Below are 25345 nucleotides of genomic sequence, written 5' to 3'. Positions count from 1 at the left end.
TCTTCCGCCCATGCTTTGAAGGTACTCAAAACGTTTTGGGGCAGTGCCACCTTGTGGTCAAAGGTTATAACAAAATTTACAAACATGCTAATAACTTTTGATTAAATTAGCCTAGTTTAATGAAACTGGTCATAATACAGTCATTGGCTCATGCCGAGAACAGAGATACTAATTTTTCCATATTTGGTCAAACATCCTGTTCTCAATGTTCTTATTTGATCAAAACCTACTTTTTCAAACTCATCCTAGACCGTTTGTCCAATTTCCACCAAAATCGAATCGTATCATCTTCAGACTGTGTCAACAAAAAGTTAGGGATTTTGCATCAATAGATGAAACCGTTTTTGTAAACCGCAGCGACGAAGTTGAGCCATTATGCCAAAATTACTCTTGAGGCTGTATCTCTGCAATGCTTTGACATATTGGCATCAAACTTTGCATGTGTCATTGTTCCCTTATTCTGACCACACCACATCAATTTCGTATCTGTGCCACCTATTGGTCAAAAGTGATAAACCATTAACTTACATTATCAGTGACTCAATATATGATATTTCAGCCATTTTGCCTAATCTTCTTAAACTGTATAATTGTTAATTGTTGCAGTTGGTCTGACACTCTCAGACTACAATGCATTTTCAGCCTTTTGCTTAAAATCATCTTAAAACGTGATTAATTGCTCATTGCTCCAGTTGATCTGACACTGCCAGCCATTTTGGCATGTCTTGTCTTCTTCTTTGCGCTTGGCCCCGGTATTGCTGCTTGCAGCTATATTTCATCTTCTTCTTCTTCTTCTTCCGCCACGAAGTCTATGGCAGCCCATAGAACCGTATGGTAAAAAGTTGTGAAATTTGGCACACTAATAGAGGACAGTCTGAAATGTCACCGTAGCAAATTTGGAGTCTCAAACTCAATCCCTCTAGCGCCACCATCAGTCCAAAATTTGACTCATGTTTATGCTAATAACTTTTGAACCATAAGGGCTAGAAACAAAATTCTTTTTTCCTCTGATTCCTTGGCTCAAGGCGATTCGATTGCACCCTATGACGTCATTTTCCGTCATAAAAATTTTCCCGCCATTTTTAATTTTCCGAAAAACCTACTTTTACGAACTCGTCCTAGACGGTTCATCCGATTTGCACGAAAATTTATCCAGATCATCTTCAGACCATGCTGACAAAAAATCTTGCAAATCAAGTTGATTCGTCAAATCATTTGCGATAAACGCGCAAACAAATTTTACGTAGCGGTTGCAAAAACACTCTTAAGGCAATATCTCCGCAACGCTTTATCGTATTTAAACCAAACTTGGTACATGTCATCACAAGCATGACTTGAGGCAACATACAGCGTTTCGGCGCAGCGCCACCTACTGGTCCGGAGATACGAAAAATTTCTATTTTTGCTTATAACTTCTGAACTGTTTGTCCAAAAATCATAAAAGTGGTCTCGTTACATTCAGGACGGCATGCCGAGTCGTCTGATATTCAATTTTACCATATCGGCCATTTTGGCTGTCGGCCATTTTGAATTTTGTCAAAAAATGCGATATTTTACAAATGCATTAGTATATTGTTACTAAACTCGGTATGTGACTTCCTTGCTATGCCCTGAAGGTACTCAAAAAGTTTTAGGGCAGTGCCACCTTGTGGTCAAAAGATATAACAAACTTGACAAAAATGCTAATAACTTTTGAATAAATTAGCCTAGTATATTGAAACTGGTCATAATAGAGTCATTGGCTCATGCCGATTCAATTGCAACCTATGATGTCATTTTCGGTCATGATAATTTCCCCGCCATTTTTAATTTTCCAAAAAACCTACTTTTACGAACTCGTCCTAGACGGTTTGTCCGATTTGCACGAAAATTGAACCAGATCATCTTCAGACCATGCTGACAAAAAATCTTGCAAATCAAGTTGATTTGTCAAATCGTTTTCGATAAACGCGCACACAAATTTTGCGTAGCGGTTGCAAAAACACTCATAAGCCTATATCTCCACAACGCTTTATCGTATTCAAACCCATCTTGGTATATGTCATCACAAGCATGACCTGAAGCAACATGCAGCGTTTCGGCGCAGCGCCACCTACTGGTCCGGAGATACAAAAAATGGCTATTTTTGCTTATAACTTTTGAACTGTTTGTCCAAAAATCATGTCTTCCGCACCATGCTTTGAAGGTACTCAAAACGTTTTGGGGCAGTGCCACCTTGTGGTCAGAGGTTATAACAAAATTTACAAACATGCTAATAACTTTTGATTAAATTAGCCTAGTTTAATGAAACTGGTCATAATACAGTCATTGGCTCATGCCGAGAACAGAGATACAAATTTTTCCATATTTGGTCAAACATCCTGTCCTCAATGTTCTTATTTGATCAAAACCTACTTTTTCAAACTCATCCTAGACCGTTTGTCCAATTTCCACCAAAATCGAATCGTATCATCTTCAGACTGTGTCAACAAAAAGTTAGGGATTTTGCATCAATAGATGAAACCGTTTTTGTAAACCGCAGCGACGAAGTTGAGCCATTATGCCAAAATTACTCTTGAGGCTGTATCTCTGCAATGCTTTGACATATTGCCATCAAACTTTGCATGTGTCATTGTTCCCTTATTCTGACCACACCACATCAATTTCGTATCTGTGCCACCTATTGGTCAAAAGTGATAAACCATTAACTTACATTATCAGTGACTCAATATATGATATTTCAGCCATTTTGCCTAATCTTCTTAAACTGTATAATTGTTAATTGTTGCAGTTGGTCTGACACTCTCAGACTACAATGCGTTTTTCAGCCTTTTGCCTAAAATCATCTTAAAATGTGATTAATTGCTCATTGCTCCAGTTGATCTGACACTGCCAGCCATTTTGGCATGTCTTGTCTTCTTCTTTGCGCTTGGCCCCGGTATTGCTGCTTGCAGCTATATTTCATCTTCTTCTTCTTCTTCTTCTTCTTCTTCCGCCACGAAGTCTATGGCAGCCCATAGAACCGTATGGTAAAAAGTTGTGAAATTTGGCACACTAATAGAGGACAGTCTGAAATTTCACCGTAGCAAATTTGGAGTCTCAAACTCAATCCCTCTAGCGCCACCATCAGTTCAAAATTTGACTCATGTTTATGCTAATAACTTTTGAACCATAAGGGCTAGAAACGAAATTCTTTTTTCCTCTGATCCATTGGCTCAAGACGAATCGATTGCACCCTATGACGTCATTTTCCGTCATAAAAATTTTCCCGCCATTTTGAATTTTCCGAAAAACCTACTTTTGCGAACTCGTCCTAGACGGTTCATCCGATTTGCACGAAAATTGAACCAGATCATCTTCAGACCATGCTGACAAAAAAACTTGCAAATCAAGTTGATTCGTCAAATCGTTTTTGATAAACGTGCAAACAAATTTTACGTAGCGGTTGCAAAAACACACTTAAGGCAATATCTCCGCAGCGCTTTATCGTGTTCAAACTAAACTTGGTACATGTCATGACAAGCATGACATGAGGCAACATGCAGTGTTTCGGCGCAGCGCCACCTACTGGTCCGGAGATATGAAAAATGCCTATTTTTGCTTATAACTTTTGAACCGTTTGTCCAAAAATCATAAAAGTGGTCTCGTTAGATTCAGGAAGGCATGCCAAGTCGTCTGATATTCAATTTTACCAAATCGGCCATTTTGGCTGTCGGCCATTTTGAATTATGTGCTAAAATACTATATTTTACAAACTCATTAGTCTATCGTTACGAAACTTGGTATGTGTCTTCCGCACCATGCTTTGAAGGTACTCAAAAAGTTTTAGGGCAGTGCCACCTTGTGGTCAAAAGATATAACAAACTTGACAAAAATGCTAATAACTTTTGATTAAATTAGCCTAGTATATTGAAACTGGTCATAATAGAGTCATTGGCTCATGCCGATTCAATTGCAACCTATGATGTCATTTTCGGTCATGATAATTTCCCCGCCATTTTTAATTTTCCAAAAAACCTACTTTTGCGAACTCGTCCTAGACGGTTTGTCCGATTTGCACAGAAATTGAACCATATCATCTTCAGACCATGCTGACAAAAAATCTTGCAAATCAAGTTGATTTGTCAAATCGTTTTCGAAAAACTCGCACACAAATTATGCGTAGCGGTTGCAAAAACACTCATAAGCCTATATCTCCACAACGCTTTATCGTATTCAAACCAATCTTGGTAGATGTCATCACAAGCATGACCTGAGGCAAAATGCAGCGTTTCGGCGCAGCGCCACCTACTGGTCCGGAGATACAAAAAATGGCTATTTTTGCTTATAACTTTTGAACTGTTTGTCCAAAAATCATATCTTCCGCACCATGCTTTGAAGGTACTCAAAAAGTTTTGGGGCAGTGCCACCTTGTGGTCAGAGGTTATAACAAAATTTACAAAAAGGCTAATAACTTTTGATTAAATTAGCCTAGTTTAATGAAACTGGTCATAATACATTTATTGGCTCATGCCGAGAAAATAGATACTAATTTTGCCATATTTGGTCAAAAATCCTGTCCTCAATGTTCTTATTTGATCAAAATCTACTTTTTCAAACTCATCCTAGACCGTTTGTCCAATTTCCACCAAAATCGAATCGCATCATCTTCACACTATGGCAACAAAAAGTTAGGGATTTTGCATCAATAGATGAAACGTTTTTGTAAACCGCAGCGACGAAGTTGAGGCATGATGCCAAAATGACTCTTGAGGCTGTATCTCTGCAATGCTTTGACATATTGGCATCAAACTTTGCATGTGTCATTGTTCCCTTATTCTGACCACACCACATCAATTTCGTAACTGTGCCCCCTATTGGTCAAAAGTGATAAACCATTAGATTATATTATTAGTGACTCTATAAATTATATTTCAGCCATTTTGCCTAATCTTCTTAAACTGTATAATTGTTCATTGTTGCAGTTGGTCTGACACTCTCAGACTACAATGCATTTTTCAGCCTTTTGCCTAAAATCATCTTAAAACGTGATTAATTGCTCATTGCTCCAGTTGATCTGACATTGCCAGCCATTTTGGCATGTCTTTTCTTCTTCTTTGCACTTGGCCCCGGTATTGCTGCTTGCAGCTATATTTATTATTCATCTTCTTCTTCTTCTTCTTCTTCTTCTTCTTCTTCTTCCGCCACGAAGTCTATGGCAGCCCATAGAACCGTATGGTAAAAAGTTGTGAAATTTGGCACACTAATAGAGGACAGTCTGAAATGTCACCGTAGCAAATTTGGAGTCTCAAACTCAATCCCTCTAGCGCCACCATCAGTCCAAAATTTGACTCATGTTTATGCTAATAACTTTTGAACCATAAGGGCTAGAAACAAAATTCTTTTTTCCTCTGATTCCTTGGCTCAAGACGATTCGATTGCACCCTATGACGTCATTTTCCGTCATAAAAATTTTCCCGCCATTTTGAATTTTCCGAAAAACCTACTTTTACGAACTCGTCCTAGACGGTTCATCCGATTTGCACGAAAATTGAACCAGATCATCTTCAGACCATGCTGACAAAAAATCTTGCAAATCAAGTTGATTCGTCAAATCATTTGCGATAAACGCGCAAACAAATTTTACGTAGCGGTTGCAAAAACACTCTTAAGGCAATATCTCCGCAACGCTTTATCGTATTCAAACCAAACTTGGTACATGTCATCACAAGCATGACTTGAGGCAACATACAGCGTTTCGGCGCAGCGCCACCTACTGGTCCGGAGATACGAAAAATTGCTATTTTTGCTTATAACTTCTGAACTGTTTGTCCAAAAATCATAAAAGTGGTCTCGTTACATTCAGGACGGCATGCCGAGTCGTCTGATATTCAATTTTACCATATCGGCCATTTTGGCTGTCGGCCATTTTGAATTTTGTCAAAAAATGCTATATTTTACAAATGCATTAGTATATTGTTACTAAACTCGGTATGTGACTTCCTTGCTATGCCCTGAAGGTACTCAAAAAGTTTTAGGGCAGTGCCACCTTGTGGTCAAAAGATATAACAAACTTGACAAAAATGCTAATAAATTTTGATTAAATTAGCCTAGTATATTGAAACTGGTCATAATAGAGTCATTGGCTCATGCCGATTCAATTGCAACCTATGATGTAATTTTCGGTCATGATAATTTCCCCGCCATTTTTATTTTTCCAAAAAACCTACTTTTACGAACTCGTCCTAGACGGTTTGTCCGATTTGCACGAAAATTGAACCAGATCATCTTCAGACCATGCTGACAAAAAATCTTGCAAATCAAGTTGATTTGTCAAATCGTTTTCGATAAACGCGCACACAAATTTTGCGTAGCGGTTGCAAAAACACTCATAAGCCTATATCTCCACAACGCTTTATCGTATTCAAACCAATCTTGGTATATGTCATCACAAGCATGACCTGAAGCAACATGCAGCGTTTCGGGCAAGCGCCACCTACTGGTCCGGAGATACAAAAAATGGCTATTTTTGCTTATAACTTTTGAACTGTTTGTCCAAAAATCATGTCTTCTGCACCATGCTTTGAAGGTACTCAAAACGTTTTGGGGCAGTGCCACCTTGTGGTCAGAGGTTATAACAAAATTTACAAACATGCTAATAACTTTTGATTAAATTAGCCTAGTTTAATGAAACTGGTCATAATCCAGTCATTGGCTCATGCCGAGAACAGAGATACTAATTTTTCCATATTTGGTCAAACATCCTGTCCTCAATGTTCTTATTTGATCAAAACCTACTTTTTCAAACTCATCCTAGACCTTTTGTCCAATTTCCACCAAAATCGAATCGTATCATCTTCAGACTGTGTCAACAAAAAGTTAGGGATTTTGCATCAATAGATGAAACCGTTTTTGTAAACCGCAGCGACGAAGTTGAGCCATTATGCCAAAATGACTCTTGAGGCTGTATCTCTGCAATGCTTTGACATATTGGCATCAAACTTTGCATGTGTCATTGTTCCCTTATTCTGACCACACCACATCAATTTCGTATCTGTGCCACCTATTGGTCAAAAGTGATAAACCATTAACTTACATTATCAGTGACTCAATATATGATATTTCAGCCATTTTGCCTAATCTTCTTAAACTGTATAATTGTTAATTGTTGCAGTTGGTCTGACACTCTCAGACTACAATGCATTTTCAGCCTTTTGCTTAAAATCATCTTAAAACGTGATTAATTGCTCATTGCTCCAGTTGATCTGACACTGCCAGCCATTTTGGCATGTCTTGTCTTCTTCTTTGCGCTTGGCCCCGGTATTGCTGCTTGCAGCTATATTTATTATTAGGGGCCAAGCACCGAAGGTGCGTAGGCACCTATTGAAACCGTTCCCGTTCTTATTATTATTATTCATCTTCTTCTTCTTCTTCTTCTTCTTCTTCTTCTTCCGCCACGAAGTCTATGGCAGCCCATAGAACCGTATGGTAAAAAGTTGTGAAATTTGGCACACTATTAGAGGACAGTCTGAAATGTCACCGTAGCAAATTTGGAGTCTCAAACTCAATCCCTCTAGCGCCACCATCAGTCCAAAATTTTACTCATGTTTATGCTAATAACTTTTGAACCATAAGGGCTAGAAACAAAATTCTTTTTTCCTCTGATCCCTTGGCTCAAGACGAATCGATTGCATCCTATGACGTCATTTTCCGTCATAAAAATTTTCCCGCCATTTTGAATTTTCCGAAAAACCTACTTTTACGAACTCGTCCTAGACGGTTCATCCGATTTGCACGAAAATTGAACCAGATCATCTTCAGACCATGCTGACAAAAAATCTTGCAAATCAAGTTGATTCGTCAAATCATTTGCGATAAACGCGCAAACAAATTTTACGCAGCGGTTGCAAAAACACTCTTAAGGCAATATCTCCGCAACGCTTTATCGTATTCAAACCAAACTTGGTACATGTCATCACAAGCATGACTTGAGGCAACATACAGCGTTTCGGCGCAGCGCCACCTACTGGTCCGGAGATATGAAAAATTGCTCTTTTTGCTTATAACTTCTGAACTGTTTGTCCAAAAATCATAAAAGTGGTCTCGTTACATTCAGGACGGCATGCCGAGTCGTCTGATATTCAATTTTACCATATCGGCCATTTTGGCTGTCGGCCATTTTCAATTTTGTCAAAAAATGCTATATTTTACAAATGCATTAGTATATTGTTACTAAACTCGGTATGTGACTTCCTTGCTATGCCCTGAAGGTACTCAAAAAGTTTTAGGGCAGTGCCACCTTGTGGTCAAAAGATATAACAAACTTGACAAAAATGCTAATAACTTTTGATTAAATTAGCCTAGTATATTGAAACTGGTCATAATAGAGTCATTGGCTCATGCCGATTCAATTGCAACCTATGATGTCATTTTCGGTCATGATAATTTCCCCGCCATTTTTAATTTTCCAAAAAACCTACTTTTACGAACTCGTCCTAGACGGTTTGTCCGATTTGCACGAAAATTGAACCAGATCATCTTCAGACCATGCTGACAAAAAATCTTGCAAATCAAGTTGATTTGTCAAATCGTTTTCGATAAACGCGCACACAAATTTTGCGTAGCGGTTGCAAAAACACTCATAAGCCTATATCTCCACAACGCTTTATCGTATTCAAACCAATCTTGGTATATGTCATCACAAGCATGACCTGAAGCAACATGCAGCGTTTCGGCGCAGCGCCACCTACTGGTCCGGAGATACAAAAAATGGCTATTTTTGCTTATAACTTTTGAACTGTTTGTCCAAAAATCATGTCTTCCGCACCATGCTTTGAAGGTACTCAAAAAGTTTTGGGGCAGTGCCACCTTGTGGTCAGATGTTATAACAAAATTTACAAACATGCTAATAACTTTTGATTAAATTAGCCTAGTTTAATGAAACTGGTCATAATACATTTATTGGCTCATGCCGAGAACATAGATACTAATTTTGCCATATTTGGTCAAACATCCTGTCCTCAATGTTCTTATTTGATCAAAACCTACTTTTTCAAACTCATCCTAGACCGTTTATCCAATTTCCACCAAAATCGAATCGTATCATCTTCAGACTATGTCAACAAAAAGTTAGGGATTTTGCATCAATAGATGAAACCGTTTTTGTAAACCGCAGTGACGAAGTTGAGCCATGATGCCAAAATGACTCTTGAGGCTGTATCTCTGCAATGCTTTGACATATTGGCATCAAACTTTGCATGTGTCATTGTTCCCTTATTCTGACTACACCACATCAATTTCGTAACTGTGCCACCTATTGGTCAAAAGTGATAAACCATTAACTTATATTATCAGTGACTCTATATATGATATTTCAGCCATTTTGCCTAATCTTCTTAAACTGTATAATTGTTCATTGTTGCAGTTGGTCTGACACTCTCAGACTACAATGCATTTTTCAGCCTTTTGCCTAAAATCATCTTAAAACGTGATTAATTGCTCATTGCTCCAGTTGATCTGACACTGCCAGCCATTTTGGCATGTCTTGTCTTCTTCTTTGCGCTTGGCCCCGGTATTGCTGCTTGCAGCTATATTTCATCTTCTTCTTCTTCTTCTTCTTCCGCCACGAAGTCTATGGCAGCCCATAGAACCGTATGGTAAAAAGTTATGAAATTTGGCACACTTAAAGAGGACAGTCTGAAGTGTCTCCATTGCAAATTTGGAGTCTCTAACTCAATCCCTCTAGCGCCACCATCAGTCCAAAATTTGACTCATGTTTATGCTAATAACTTTTGAACCATAAGGGCTAGAAACAAAATTCTTTTTTCCTCTGATTCCTTGGCTCAAGACGAATCGATTGCACCATATGACTTCATTTTCCGTCATAATAATTTTCCCGCCATTTTAAATTTGCCGAAAAACCTACTTTTGCGAACTCGTCCTAGACGGTTCATCTGATTTGCACGAATATTGAACCAAATCATCTTCAGACTATGCTGACAAAAAATCTTGCAAATCAAGTTGATTCGTCAAATCATTTGCGATAAACGCGCAAACAAATTTTACGTAGCGGTTGCAAAAACACACTTAAGGCAATATCTCCGCAACGCTTTATCGTATTCAAACCAAACTTGGTACATGTCATCACAAGCATGACTTGAGGCAACATACAGCGTTTCGGCGCAGCGCCACCTACTGGTCCGGAGATACGAAAAATTGCTATTTTTGCTTATAACTTCTGAACTGTTTGTCGAAAAATCATAAAAGTGGTCTCGTTACATTCAGGACGGCATGCCGAGTCGTCTGATATTCAATTTTACCATATCGGCCATTTTGAATGTCGGCTATTTTGAATTATGTGCTAAAATACTATATTTTACAAACTCATTAGTCTATCGTTACGAAACTTGGTATGTGTCTTCCGCACCATGCTTTGAAGGTACTCAAAAAGTTTTGGGGCAGTGCCACCTTGTGGTCAAAGGTTATAACAAAATTTACAAAAATGCTAATAACTTTTGATTAAATTAGCTTAGTTAAATGAAACTGGTCCTAATACATTCATTGGCTCATGCCGATTTAATTGCACCCTATGAAGTCATTTTCGGTCATGATAATTTCCCCGCCATTTTTAATTTTCCAAAAAACCTACTTTTACGAACTCGTCCTAGACGGCTTGTCTGATTTGCACGAAAATTGAACCAGATCATCTTCACACCATGCTGACAAAAAATCTTGCAAATCAAGTTGATTTGTCAAATCGTTTTTGATAAACGCGCACACAAATTTTGCGTAGCGGTTGCAAAAACACTCATAAGGCTATATCTCCGCAACGCTTTATCGTATTCAAACCAATCTTGGTATATGTCATCACAAGCATGACCTGAGGCAACATGCAGCATTTCGGCACAGCGCCACCTACTGGTCCGGAGATACAAAAAATGGCTGTTTTTGCTTATAACTTTTGAACCGTTTGTCCAAAAATCATAAAAGTGGTCTCGTTAGATTCAGGACGGCATGCCGAGTCGTCTGATATTCATTTTTACCATATCGGCCATTTTGGCTGTCGGCCATTTTGAATTATGTGCTAAAATGCTATATTTTACAAATGCATTAGTGTATTGTTACTAAACTCGGTATGTGACTTCCACTCCATGCCCTGAAGGTACTCAAAAAGTTTTGGGGCAGTGCCACCTTGTGGTCAAAAGTTATAACAAACTTGACAAAAATGCTAATAACTTTTGATTTAATTAGCTTAGTATAATGAAACTGGTCATAATACATTCATTGGCTCATGCCGATTCAATTGCATCCTATGACGTCATTTTCGGTCATGATAATTTCCCCGCCATATTTAATTTTCCAAAAAACCTACTTTTGCGAACTCGTCCTAGACGGTTTGTCCGATTTGCACGAAAATTGAACCAGATCATCTTCAGACCATGCTGACAAAAAATCTTGCAAATCAAGTTGATTCGTCAAATCGTTTTTGATAAACGTGCACACAAATTTTACGTAGCGGTTGCAAAAACACTCATAAGGCTATATCTCCGCAACGCTTTATCGTGTTCAATCCAAACTTGGTATATGTCATCACAAGCATGACCTGAAGCAACTTGCAGCGTTTCGGCGCAGCGCCACCTACTGGTCCGGAGATACAAAAAATGGCTATTTTTGCTTATAACTTTTGAACTGTTTGTCCAAAAATCATAAAAGTTGTCTCGTTAGATTCAGGACGGTATTCAGAGTTGTCTGATATTCAATTTTACCATATCGGCCATTTTGGCTCTCGGCCATTTTGAATTATGTGCTAAAATACTATATTTTACAAACGCATTAGTCTATCGTTACGAAACTTGGTATGGGTCTTCCGCACCATGCTTTGAAGGTACTCAAAACGTTTTGGGGCAGTGCCACCTTGTGGTCAGAGGTTATAACAAAATTTACAAACATGCTAATAACTTTTGATTAAATTAGCCTAGTTTAATGAAACTGGTCATAATCCAGTCATTGGCTCATGCCGAGAACAGAGATACTAATTTTTCCATATTTGGTCAAACATCCTGTCCTCAATGTTCTTATTTGATCAAAACCTACTTTTTCAAACTCATCCTAGACCGTTTGTCCAATTTCCACCAAAATCGAATCGTATCATCTTCAGACTGTGTCAACAAAAAGTTAGGGATTTTGCATCAATAGATGAAACCGTTTTTGTAAACCGCAGCGACGAAGTTGAGCCATTATGCCAAAATTACTCTTGAGGCTGTATCTCTGCAATGCTTTGACATATTGGCATCAAACTTTGCATGTGTCATTGTTCCCTTATTCTGACCACACCACATCAATTTCGTATCTGTGCCACCTATTGGTCAAAAGTGATAAACCATTAACTTATATTATCAGTGACTCTATATATGATATTTCAGCCATTTTGCCTAATCTTCTTAAACTGTATAATTGTTAATTGTTGCAGTTGGTCTGACACTCTCAGACTACAATGCATTTTCAGCCTTTTGCTTAAAATCATCTTAAAACGTGATTAATTGCTCATTGCTCCAGTTGATCTGACACTGCCAGCCATTTTGGCATGTCTTGTCTTCTTCTTTGCGCTTGGCCCCGGTATTGCTGCTTGCAGCTATATTTTTAATTTATTGCAGAAACTACCTTTTTTATTTTTTATTTAATTCTAATTTATTGTAGAAATTACCTTTTTACAAACTATTATATTTTTAGTTCAATTTAATTATTAATTTCTACAATAAATTAAAATTAAATTAAATTAAATTAAAAATAAAAAGGTAATTTCTGCAATTAATCAAAATTAAATTAAAAATAAAAGTTTGTAAAAGGTAATTTCTACAATAAATTACAATGAATTTAAATTAAATAAAAAATAAAAAGGTAATTTCTGCAATTAATTAAAATGAAGTTTAAAATAAATTTTAATGAAATTAAGAATAAAATAAGTTTGTAAAAGGTAATTTCTTTCTACAATAAATTAAATTAAAATATTGTAGAAATGACCTTTTACAAACTGTTATTTTTAATAAAATTGATTTATTGCAGAAATGGCCTTTTTAATTTAAATGAATTTTGATTTATTGTAGAAATTAGCTTTTACAAAAAGTTGAGAATAATATTCAAAATATGTTTTATTTTGTGCTTTGATTATTACTTGCCTATCATTAGCGGTGTGTCAGCTTCTCCTTCTCTCTGTCCCTCAGGTAAACTGTCATGATTCCCATCACTGAGCTGCGGTACTTTGCTGACACACAGCCGGCGTATCGAATTCTGAAACCATGGTGGGACGTGTTCACAGACTACATCTCCATCGTCATGCTGATGATCGCGGTGTTCGGTGGCACACTGCAGGTCACGCAGGACAAGATGATTTGCCTGCCATGCAAATGGGTCGTCAACCAGACCTGCGAACAGCTCAATGTTAGCGTGCCGCTCAACCCTGAGCCCAAAGGCATCCAGTATGACCTGGACAGGCACCAGTACAACTATGTGGACGCTGTGTGTTACGAGAACAAGCTCCACTGGTTCGCCAAGTACTTCCCGTATCTGGTGCTGCTGCACACGCTGATTTTTCTAGCGTGTAGTAACTTCTGGTTTAAGTTTCCACGGACCAGTTCGAAGCTGGAGCACTTCGTGTCCATTCTGTTGAAATGCTTTGACTCGCCGTGGACGACGCGCGCGCTGTCTGAGACGGTGGTGGAGGAGAGCGACCCGAAGCCGGCGGGGAAGATGAACGGCTCCATGGATAAGAAGGCCTCCAGCATCAGTGACCAGGATGTGGAAGCAAGCGTTCCAATGCTGCAGAGGACCAAGTCCCGGCTTGAGCAGGGCATCGTGGACCGCTCGGAGACGGGTGTCTTGGATAAGAAGGAAGGGGAGCAGGCCAAGGCGCTGTTTGAGAAGGTGTGTGGGATGTCTAGTTATTAACGCTGTATTCCAAAACCTAGTGAACTGCCTCTGTAGTCAGCATTTTAAGGCATCATAGGTGCACTCCAGATGAGAAGGCTGTTCCTTTATTCCTCCAAAATACCTTCTTTTAGCTCAATTCGAAGGCAGCATCAGTGGAGAGGGCAAGACTAGAATTGCATTGTGGCAAATATACCTAAATATAAAGAGATATTTATTATTTATACTCTGTTCATATTCCAATGCTGAAAAGTATTGATAAATATATATTTTAATACGTATTCTACTTATGCTATATACAAATAAATAAAACATACTTATTTCCTCCTAATACTGAAATGTATTGTAATACTATTAAATAAATATTTATACATTAGTATTTAATAAATGTATATTTACTTTCTTTACTAATAAATAACATGTACTTATTTCATCCGATATTAAAAAATGTATTGCTGAATATTATTAAATAAATATTTATATATTAATGTATATATTTATAATTTACACATTTATACATACTTCATATACTATTAAATAAAATATATTTATTTCATCCAATTCTGAAAGGTCTTTATAAATATTAATGTAAATATTTATATATTTAATAAATATTTACGATTTTGCTTGCTTAATATACTATATATAAAAAATATATACTTATTTTGTCCGATGCTGAAAAGAATTGGAAATGTTATATAAATAAATAAATAAATAAATATTAAATAAATTAGTTAAATAAATATTTCTATATTAGTATTTAATAAATATATTTATAATTTATAAATGTATGTTTACTTCCTATACTAATAAATAAAATGTACATATTTCACCCTGTACTTAAAAGTATTAATAAATATTACTAACAAATATTTATGTATATATTTAATTTATACATTTATTCATATTTCATATACTAGTAAACGAAATATACTTCTTTCATCCGAAAAATCTAATGCTAAATATTATTAAATAAATATTTCTCTATTAAAATATATTTAGTAAATATTTATAATTTATTCATTTATTCTTACTTCATATGCTAAATATTATTAAATAAATATTTCTCTATTAAAATATATTTAGTAAATATTTATACATTTATTCTTCATGTACTAATAAATAAAATATGCTTTTTTAATTAAATTCTAAAAAATATTGATTAATATTGTTAAATAAATATGTATATATTAATATATTTATGGTTTACACATTTATATATACTTCATATAATTAAAAAAATATATATATTTCTTTCATCCAATGTTGAAAAGTATTGCTAAATATTAAGTAAATAGTTAATATATTAATATATATTTAATAAATATATGTATAATTTTTTTTTTTTTAAATATATTAATAAATAAAATATACCTTTTTTATCCGATGCTGAAAAGTATTGATGATAATAATAATAATAAATAAATAAATATATTTGATAAATACTATATTATAGTATTTATTAAATATATTTATAATTTATAAAAGTATATTTACTTCTTATACTAATAATTATACTATACTTATGTAATCTTAGGCTGGTTGATAAATGTTATTAAATATGTATTTATATTTATTATATTTTAGCCATTTTATTTTATTACTTCATTTAATTAAATTGTATTATTTGTCACATTGTTAACTAGTAAATCATTTATGTGGATCTATTTCAGTTCCTTCTATGAAGCTGTCTATGTAGGTAGTAGACAGCAAGGTAGTTCACTAGGTTTCTGAGCCCAAATATCCCGAGTATATCATCTCATCCTTCTCTTTTTGCAGGTGAAGAAGTTCCGTATCCATGTGGAGGAGGGCGACATCGTTCACCGGCTTTACATCCGGCAGATAATCATCAAAGTCTTCCAGTTCGTCATCATCTTCTGCTACACCATGTACTACGTTCACAGCATCACGTTCAGCGTGACGTGTACGGTGGACATCGAGCGGCTGACCGGTTATCGCACATACCACTGCGCTCATCCTCTGGCCACACTTTTTAAGATCCTAGCCTGCTTCTACATCAGTCTGGTGGTGGTTTACGGCCTCATATGCATGTACACGCTGTACTGGATAATTAGCCGCTCGCTAAAACGTTATTCCTTCGAGTCCATCCGCGAGGAGAGCAGCTACAGCGACATCCCGGACGTGAAGAACGACTTTGCCTTCATGCTGCACATGATCGACCAGTACGATCCGCTGTACTCGAAGCGGTTCGCCGTGTTCCTGTCGGAGGTCAGCGAAAACAAACTGCGGCAGCTGAACCTGAATAACGAATGGACTCTGGAGAAACTCCGACAGAGGATAACCAAGAACTCGCAGGAGAAACTCGAGCTGCACCTCTTCATGCTGAGCGGGATTCCAGACACGGTGTTCGACCTGGTAGAACTGGAGGTGTGTAGCGGGAATGTTTGTATATATAAACGACCTTCAGGTCGTGCTTATAGGCCGGATGTAGACTTGCTGAAAGTAGCCTGTTCCCTACTAAACTTCTACACAAGTAGGGCTGCGCAATTAAAGGTGAACTATGTAGGATTTTTGCAGTAAAACATCCAGAAACCACTAGGCCAGTGTTATATATTTTGTTCAGTTGAGTACTTAGAATATCCCAAATGTTTTCAACTATTTGTAAATCGTGAGAAATTGCTATTTTAACCAAAGAGCCGGGACGTGTGAGCTATGCGTGTGAGGGAGTCGCCTGTCGATTGCGTCATATCTGCGTCACCCTCGGTCTCCGGTTTTATTCAGTGAAACACTTTACTCTCACTGCAGTGTGAACAAGTGTCATAGCAGCCGCCGAGCGAACGTCATAACTTCCTTTTCAACACACTCAGATATATCTAATACGATAAACAGAGCTGCGTTACCTCACACTCAGCACTGGAGAAGAGGAAGTGCCGCCGGCAACCGTGTCATAATAAAAGTCCCGTCAGCGACTATGCCATAATAACAGTCACGCTCTTCAATCGCTCCTGCGGCCTTGCACTGCTCCACAACACTCGGTCCTGCTCTGCTTCAGACTACAGTAATGTTAGTAATCGCATCCATGAACATAATTTCTGCCCGAGTCCTATCCTGACTGTTTCCCACCGGCTGTGAGGTGAAGACCACATGTCCCGAGATTCTGCGCTCAAACGTGGCGTCATCAAACTACGCCTTTGTTTTGAACAGGCGACCTCTAGTGGACGGAAAAGTTACATAGTGTAGCTTTAAGGCTACGATTGAATTTTAAATATATATATGCGCCATGTGTTCCACAGAGTGAAGCGTGGCACTGTGTTCATTTACACACAAGCAGCTCATGATCCGGTGTTTTCAGTGTCTCAGAGTGGCTCGGTTCACAGTTAACGCTTCTCATGAATCCAACGCTCTCCATTGACTTTGCATTGCGTGAGGCTGCGTCCTTGTTATTTCGGACTTATGACAAAAAACAGAAGGATGTCTGATATGTGACAAAGTGTACAGCAAACAAGCTAAACAAAACCCAGAAGTTTTTATAAGCTGTCGACCCAAAAAACGAGCGTTTAAGGACACAAAAGTGGATACAGGTAATTGAGACATGTTATTACACTGAGAACTACGCCCACTGGAGGGGAACGTAATCAGCGACAGGAAATATAATATATAAACCTGACATTTGGATATTTGACTTAACAGTGACAAAATGTTTACTGCACACATAGGCATACTGAGTGTCAGGATCCCAAAATTGACCCATTCTTCCTGCTTGAAGCTTCACGTCTTATTGCCTGTATCCACTTTTGTGTCCTTAAACGCTCATTTTTTTGGGTCGACAGCTTATAAAAACTTATTTCTGTTTATTAGCTTGTTTGCTGTACACCCTTGTCACATATCAGCTTTTAGACATTGTTCTGTTTTTTGTTATAAGTCCGTAATGACAAGGAGGCAGCCTCACGCAATGCAAAGTCACTGGAGAGCGTTGGATTGTGTGCCCTGAGGTGTGGGCGTGGCCTAAATAGGCTCTGTCTCTATTCAAAACAAAGGCGTAGCTTGATGATGCCGTGAATGAGCGTGGAATCATGGGAGTTGTAGTCTTGACTCTTCACTTCATTTTAAAATGTATGATGGAGATTATCTCTGATTATGCTATATTAGCCACTTGACAAAATAGTGTTGTCTCTGAGGGAAGGTAAAGACGTTACTCGTGGTGAATCAAGAAAACAAGTGATTCAAACAATAATACTAGCCATGTTGCGCTGTATAACAATGATCAGTTTTCTGTCGATAAATGTAAATACAAACAGTTGCTCACCTGTCTAAAGAAATGTATACTTTATTACTATATGGCGTTTCCATGGTTTCTACATAAATCGAGGATAGCGCGGATATGACGTCATTGACAGACGACCATAGACTGTAAAAAAATATGGACGTAGTGTCCGTGACGTCACCCATAGGATTCTGATGAGCCGTTCTGAAGCACAAAGTAGGGATGAGCTGGCCTTCGCCATCTTGGCAGCGCGTCATCGCGCGTCACTCCCGGATAACAGAAAATGGGCGGGACGTGGGCGGAGCTTAAGTGACGCGATGACTAACAGCAGATAAATGGCTATCCACCTGTCACTCGAAGTGGCCACGCCCTTAATTGTGCAGAACTTTAAGGCTTTATATAATGTAAACGAATGAGTTATAAAAAAAATTCACCCCCCTCACAGTTGTCATGAAGGGCAAAATTAGCCTTATAGACCAAAACTACAATTTGTACCAGACTGTAAACGTGTTTTTCTGCTGTAAAGTTGGCCATTTTAACATGGGGCTCAATGAGATTCTGCTCCCTTCTGGAGCCTGTCCCTAGTGGCCAGTCGATGAATTGAGTTTAAGGCACTTCCGTATTGGCTTCAAGAGAAACTGCGGGAGGTTGCCGCTTGCAGGCGACACAAGGAAACGCTCCATAACGCTGGTTAAAATGGCTGATTTCTCTGGATTGTTGGAAACGTTTGAGATAATGGAAATATACAGGTCAACAAAATAAATAACATTGTTCCAGGGGGTTTAAATCTCAATCTTTTTGCCTCTGGCTTGGCGTGCTCAGTTGGGGACAGTACATTTTTCCACTAAACATCGAAATAAATCTAATTAATAAACTAAATTAACCATTTAAACTAAATGACTGATCTAATTATTGATCATAAGCCCACACTGTCACTGTATTATAATTTAAATGAACTGATGACATCAGCGTTTTTTCCAGAATGGCTATACAGCTGAATAAAACTATGCTGCATTATTTTCCTGTTTAACACTGTAAAGCTGCTTTGAAACAATCTACATTGTTAAAAGCGCTATATAAATAAAGTTGACTTGACTTGACTTGAATAAAAATATTACATATTGTGCCCTTAAAAATTGAAAATGAACATGAATGAAAATGAAAAAGACAGCCATAGATATTAGTATTGTTAGATTTACTGATTTACTGTAAACTAACATTTCACAATGAAATATTACAATAATATTTCTTAGTTTGTTTTAATATTTGTATGTAGTAGTAATAGTTTTTATAAATAGTTATTAATTAATACTATGAAATTTGTATTTGTTAGTAGTATAAATAAAAATAATGTCATATTGAGATACATATGTGGAGAGCGTAATATATATATATATATATATATATATATATATATATATATATATATATATATATATATATATATATACACACACACACACACACACACACACACACACACACACACACACACACACACACACACACACACACACACACACACACACACACACACACACACACACACACACACACACACACACACACACACACACACACACACACAAAATGTTTGGCCAAATTGTGCAGCCCTACAAACCAGCAAAGCAAACCTGGAGCTTTAACAAAATAGCATTTTAAAGTCGGCATGAAGCGGAAGCTGCTTGAGACAGTCTTTTCTTCCCTATTGTAACGTATACTTGATTTTTTCCTTCTGTAATTTATTGGATAGTAGGAAGTTGGGTGTGGCTAACTAAATGGAGGCAGATTGTAATAAAAAAAAAACATTCAGTAAAAAAATAAGCATTATCCATTTTGATTTCATGGTGATTTTGACAGGAAAAGTCACAATTCAATCTCCCCCTTAAATCATGCAGCCATACACCAGTCCACCTTCTGTTGTCATCACTTACTCACCCTCAAGTTCTTCCAAACCTGTATGAATTTCTTTCTTCTGTTGGACACAAAAGAAGATATTTTGAAGAAAGTAAATTGACTTCCATAGTAGGAAAAAAAGTACCATGGAAGTCAATGGCTAACGTCAGCTGTTTGATTCCCTTTAAGTAGCCGCTTGCGTACATTATGATGCCTCCTTAACATTACGTTTCATTCTGTGATTCACAGCTGCTTAGAAGGAAGTTAGAGGTATTTCCTCCCACATGGTTTGTGGGTTTTTTTTCAGGCCTTTAGTTGTGTCATTTATTTTAGTTGGGGTAATTTCTGTGCCACTAATCAGACGGAACTGTTAAAAATAATGGAGGTTTCTGGAATAATATCCTCTATGCTATTGGAAAAAAAAGCTTTTAATGTAAAGTTGCCTTGCATATTACGTTGGAACGTGAGAAAGTATAAAAAATTCCCTTTTTAATAATTTCATCCAGGTGCTGAAATTGGAGCTGATCCCTGACGTTACGATCCCGCCCATTATCGCACAGCTGTGTAACCTGAGGGAGATGTGGCTTTACCACACGCCGGCCAAAATCGAGGCTCCCGCTCTGGCCTTCCTCCGCGAGAACCTCAAATCACTACACATAAAGTTCACAGACATTAAGGAGATTCCTCTGTGGATCTACAGCCTCAAGAACCTCAGCGAGCTCCATCTCACCGGAAACCTCAGCGCGGAGAACAATCGATTCATCGTCATCGATGGCCTGCGGGAGCTCAAGAGGCTCAAGGTCCTGCGGCTGAAGAGCAACCTCACTAAACTGCCTCAGGTAAGAAGATGTTGATTACAGAAATTCATCAACACATTCATAAATGTCAATCTGTGGAAGCAAATCACAGAAACCACACTATAGTATGTGTGGTCTCTGATGACGGTAATACCAGGCTGATGAAAGATTCAAATTAAAATTGAGCCTGTTTACTTTCTTAATACATGTTCTTGGTCTTGTTGTGCATGATTTAAAAGTGCACATTATTACAAAGACAGAAAACTGTGGGTTTTTTTATATTTTACTTTTACCAAAAGATAAAAGGAAAATTCTAATATAAATTGTTCAAATAATATATATATATACGCATGCTCAAATACATATAAATAAATATATATATATATTAGTTCATACAAATAATATATTTTGTATATTTCTATCAAAATATTTCTGTGTGTACATTTTTTATATATTTAAAATAAGTTATTTTTATATAAAATATTTATATAAATTAAAATTTAAAAAATTATATAATTAAAATTAATATAATTTAATACAATTATATTATCATATAATACAGTATTTTATAAATAAATAAAAAATTCTAGAAATTAATAATTTATATAAATTATATATTAATATACAGTATTTTTTATAAATAAATAATAAAACATTAATAACAATAAAATATTGTATATTAATTAATAATTTATATAAAGTATATATTATTATACAGTATTTTTATTAACAAATAATAAATGTATTACAATAAAAAATCATATTTAATTGAATAATTTATAAAATAATTATGTATTATTAATATGCAAGTTATATAAATAATTATATATTATTAATAAACATAACAAATAGTTCCACTCACGACTTTTTCTTCAGAGATATATAGCTACCAATATTCAAATACATACTATTGTGTTATGCTATTACTGTAGGTACGTTTTGTAAATGTTCTGAACAAAATGTATTTATAAACAATAAATAATTTAATATATAAAGTAAAGATTTATGACCAGTAGGGAAATTCTAAAAACTCCCCTACAGTTCTTTAGTTCTGGTTTTGTTTTTAATCTAACAACTGAATTTATTCACACGGAATTGCATCTTGACATTTATTTTAGGAAAATATGATGATTGAAGTGTGTCTTCTCTCCCTCGCAGGTGGTGACAGACGTTGGCGTTCACTTGCAGAAGCTCTCCATCAATAACGAAGGGACCAAACTGATGGTTCTGAACAGTCTGAAGAAGATGGTGAACCTGACGGAGATGGAGCTGGTGCGCTGTGATCTGGAGAGGATCCCACACTCCATATTCAGCCTGCACAATCTACAGGTCACCCTTAATCTATTTCCACAAAACATATCATTAGATAGCACAGAACTAATGTATGCAAGTAAAATCGGATGATTTGAGTGTCTAAAATACCCCTTTTCCATCAGCATGAACCGTTTGCTAGTTCAGAGCAAGTGCTGGTTCGGCGTTGGTTCGACTGACGAGCCTTCTAAGAACCGGTTTGCCTTTCCACAGGCTAAAGAGCCACCACAGAGTTTACGTCTCACTGTATACGTCTCATCTTTCTCAGCAACGCTAGCCAGGCTTGTTCGAGATGCATCAGCGCTGCGCAGACAGTGTTGCCAGATTGGGTTGGCTATTTCCAGTCCAAAAGCTCACTAAAACCGCCCAAAAATGCCCTAAATGTGAACTGCCAATATAATGTGATTTATAATTGTATTGCCATGTCAATCAAGGTTGATTTAGTACCATTTTATCTCCTTAAAACAAAATAATGATGACAAAATAAATACATTTCGCTGGAAAACAGATCAAAACAGGGCAAATGCATTCAAATACAGTCATGCATGTACTAAAATGTCCAAGTGGAAACTGTCAAAATCACAAAATTAACCGATCATTTTCAAATGTTAACAGTAAGAATAAACTAATTTAACTTTAGTGCAAAAAGTGATCGGAATAAACAACGTAATTAGCAGGCATTACACACACACCAGCCAAAATGTGTCATTCACTGATACATACACAGAATGTGTTTATCTTTGTTTCGTGCTTTAACTTCAGACAGAACTACAATAACTTTGTCTTTCGTTAAGTGCATATTTGTAGAACATAAGGCAGAACTTGGCACAGTCAAAATGGATTAATCGTTGATTCAAACCTCCTTCAGCAGCTGTCGGGACAAGTAGAGCGCAGTCTAGATGGTTTAAAAGGTGCAGATGTTCTGATCAGGCCAGAGTGGTCACGATGATGGACAAGAGTCATATATTTGAGTCATTCAACTGTGTTAGTTATATTTATAAAGAGTCTTCGAGTCACAGGTGTAATCCATGTTTTGAGAGTTGGTTCACTCTCCCACTCATTACTGTAGATAACTTACTGTATATTTATGCCACTTTGGCATAGCGATCACTTGATATCCCGCTACAATTTCGCGCTGAATACCTGTCATGAATGAGCGCGTCTCCCTGCTGATCGCTGATTGGCTGAAAGTGCGTGCTCGTCGGCGACGTCAAGACCAATGCCAGCTGACTCTACGCTGGGCCACAGTGTGTGTCATGATGACTGATTTTATGGAGTACATGCACACTTGAGTTTGTTATTAACCAATGTTTGAAAACTGCCAAACTGACCCCAAACCAGCCCAAATTTTTTCCACCTGCACAATCAAATTCAAAACCGCCCAATTGGCTATTAGCTCAATTAGCTGCTATTTCAAAAATGGCGGTCGCAAGTTTGTGTTCGTCTTGTTGGTCATGGTAACCCCGCCCCAGCCCCTGATGCAAGCGGTTCTTACTTCTTGACCAGCAATGTTTTGGTGCTACTTAAGAACCACTTTTCCTGGTTCAGAGCTGGTGCTTTGGGTGTCGAAAACCAAAGAACCGAAGAACCTAGGCTCTGGCTCCAAACTAGCACTCAAACTGCCTTGGTGGAAAAGGGGTTTATGAGGACCTATTATGCTTTTCATTAGTGTGTAGTGTAGCCGTTTGAGCATGAAAAAGGTTACAAAGCCCCTCCAGCGGGAGTTCTTCTCTATATCAGTGTCTCCATTTCTGAACTCCCTGAAACGCCTCCATTGTAGTCTTGAGTTTTCTTCCAGGAACAAACACGTCACAATATTCCTCATTTAAATAACTCCCACCAAAGGCATGCAAAAAAAGGGGCGAGGCCTGGTTGAGTTAGTTAGTAGTGTGTTGAAACGGGTGGTTATAGTAAGGGGCGGGTCATTTCCCAAACATGCTCGAAGCACCTGACCAATCGTACCACACTGATCCAGCCGATCAATCAGAGTACACTGTGCTTTTCAGAAGGAGGGGCTTCATAGAGACAGGAACTAAACAGAGCATTACTGACAGACTGGGAAGAGAGGAGCTGCAACACTGACAAATGTGGGAAAATAATGTGTTTTTGGAGATTCAAGCATAACCTGTTTGTCTGGCTATCACCAGGCCAAGCTCAATTTAAGATTGAACATTGATCTGGAGAGTCTGCTCCGTATTTTCTACTGCACAAGAGGCGTGATCAACGAGCATAAATTAAATGACTCTGTACGCAATTGGATAGTCTTTCAACCAATTCAGTGTGTGATTGGTTCCAGCAAAAGTGTAACAGAAGCAGTAGAAATGAATGTACAGTTGCAGGGCGAAATCAAATCGCCGGCAGATCAGGCTGGGTTTACCCAGTCTAATAATCTGTTCTAGTAGAGCCCAAAAACAGAATCAAGACTTTGTAAAAGGGCATAATATTCCACAACTTGCCACATTATATAAATAACTCTTTAAACTTGCCGCATTGCATAAATGTTGCACATTTGCTGAAGTTTGGCAGCTTCCCAGAGGAATTTCCCCTCTGGCTGGCTTATTCTGATGTGCACATCATTTAAAAGAGTAACTTCTGCCTACAGGAGATCGATCTGAAGGACAACAACTTGAAGACCATCGAGGAGATCATCAGCTTCCAGCATCTCCACAGACTGGTGTGCCTCAAACTCTGGTACAACCAAATCGCCTACATCCCCATCCAGATCGGCACCCTCACCAACCTGGAGCGACTCTACCTGAACAGGAACAAGATCGAGAAGATTCCCGCTCAGCTGTTCTTCTGCAGGAAGCTGCGTTACCTGGACCTCAGCCACAACAACCTGACCAGCATCCCTCCGGACATCGGCTTCCTGCAGAACCTGCAGTACTTTGCGGTGACGGCGAACAGAGTGAGTTGAGCGTAAATGCACAGACTTGCACATACACGTCACTGAGAGAGTTCCTGAGAGAGTTCGTCAGACGGTGTTATCCGAGTTTGAATCCATCTTTCTCTGTAAAACTGCAGAAACAGACTCAAACTCAGATAACATCGTCTGCTATCCATCTTTCTCTATCCATCTTTTTACTCCGGTTAAACTGTAAACAATCAGCGAAAGCTTCGCTCTATGAACACAATAATAAGGATTTTCATAAACTGGGTACAATGAGAGAGAAAAAAACGCTGGTGGGGAAAGAGTTAACTGGAACATTGAGTGATAATATTTATTAAAGTGATA

The 25345-nt window shown here is 37.5% G+C and overlaps 1 protein-coding gene across 1 annotated transcript in view; it reads left to right on the top strand.

Moving 5' to 3' along the window:
- lrrc8aa (leucine rich repeat containing 8 VRAC subunit Aa) overlaps nucleotides 1-25345 on the top strand; it is a 63298-nt gene that overhangs the window by 28745 nt on the left and 9208 nt on the right. Inside the window, exons 2-6 of the mRNA XM_079834067.1 lie at nucleotides 13179-13878; nucleotides 15661-16269; nucleotides 20509-20841; nucleotides 21958-22128; nucleotides 24713-25018. Coding sequence (XP_079690193.1) covers nucleotides 13189-13878; nucleotides 15661-16269; nucleotides 20509-20841; nucleotides 21958-22128; nucleotides 24713-25018 — 2109 coding nt within the window. The 5' untranslated portion in view covers nucleotides 13179-13188. The remainder of the gene's footprint in view (nucleotides 1-13178; nucleotides 13879-15660; nucleotides 16270-20508; nucleotides 20842-21957; nucleotides 22129-24712; nucleotides 25019-25345) is intronic.

This window comes from Gobio gobio (genome assembly GCF_949357685.1).
Source record: "Gobio gobio genome assembly, chromosome: 14".
NCBI lineage: Eukaryota > Metazoa > Chordata > Actinopteri > Cypriniformes > Gobionidae > Gobio > Gobio gobio.
The sequence above is the reverse complement of the archived record's forward strand: the minus strand, read 5'-3'. Positions and strand labels throughout refer to the sequence as shown.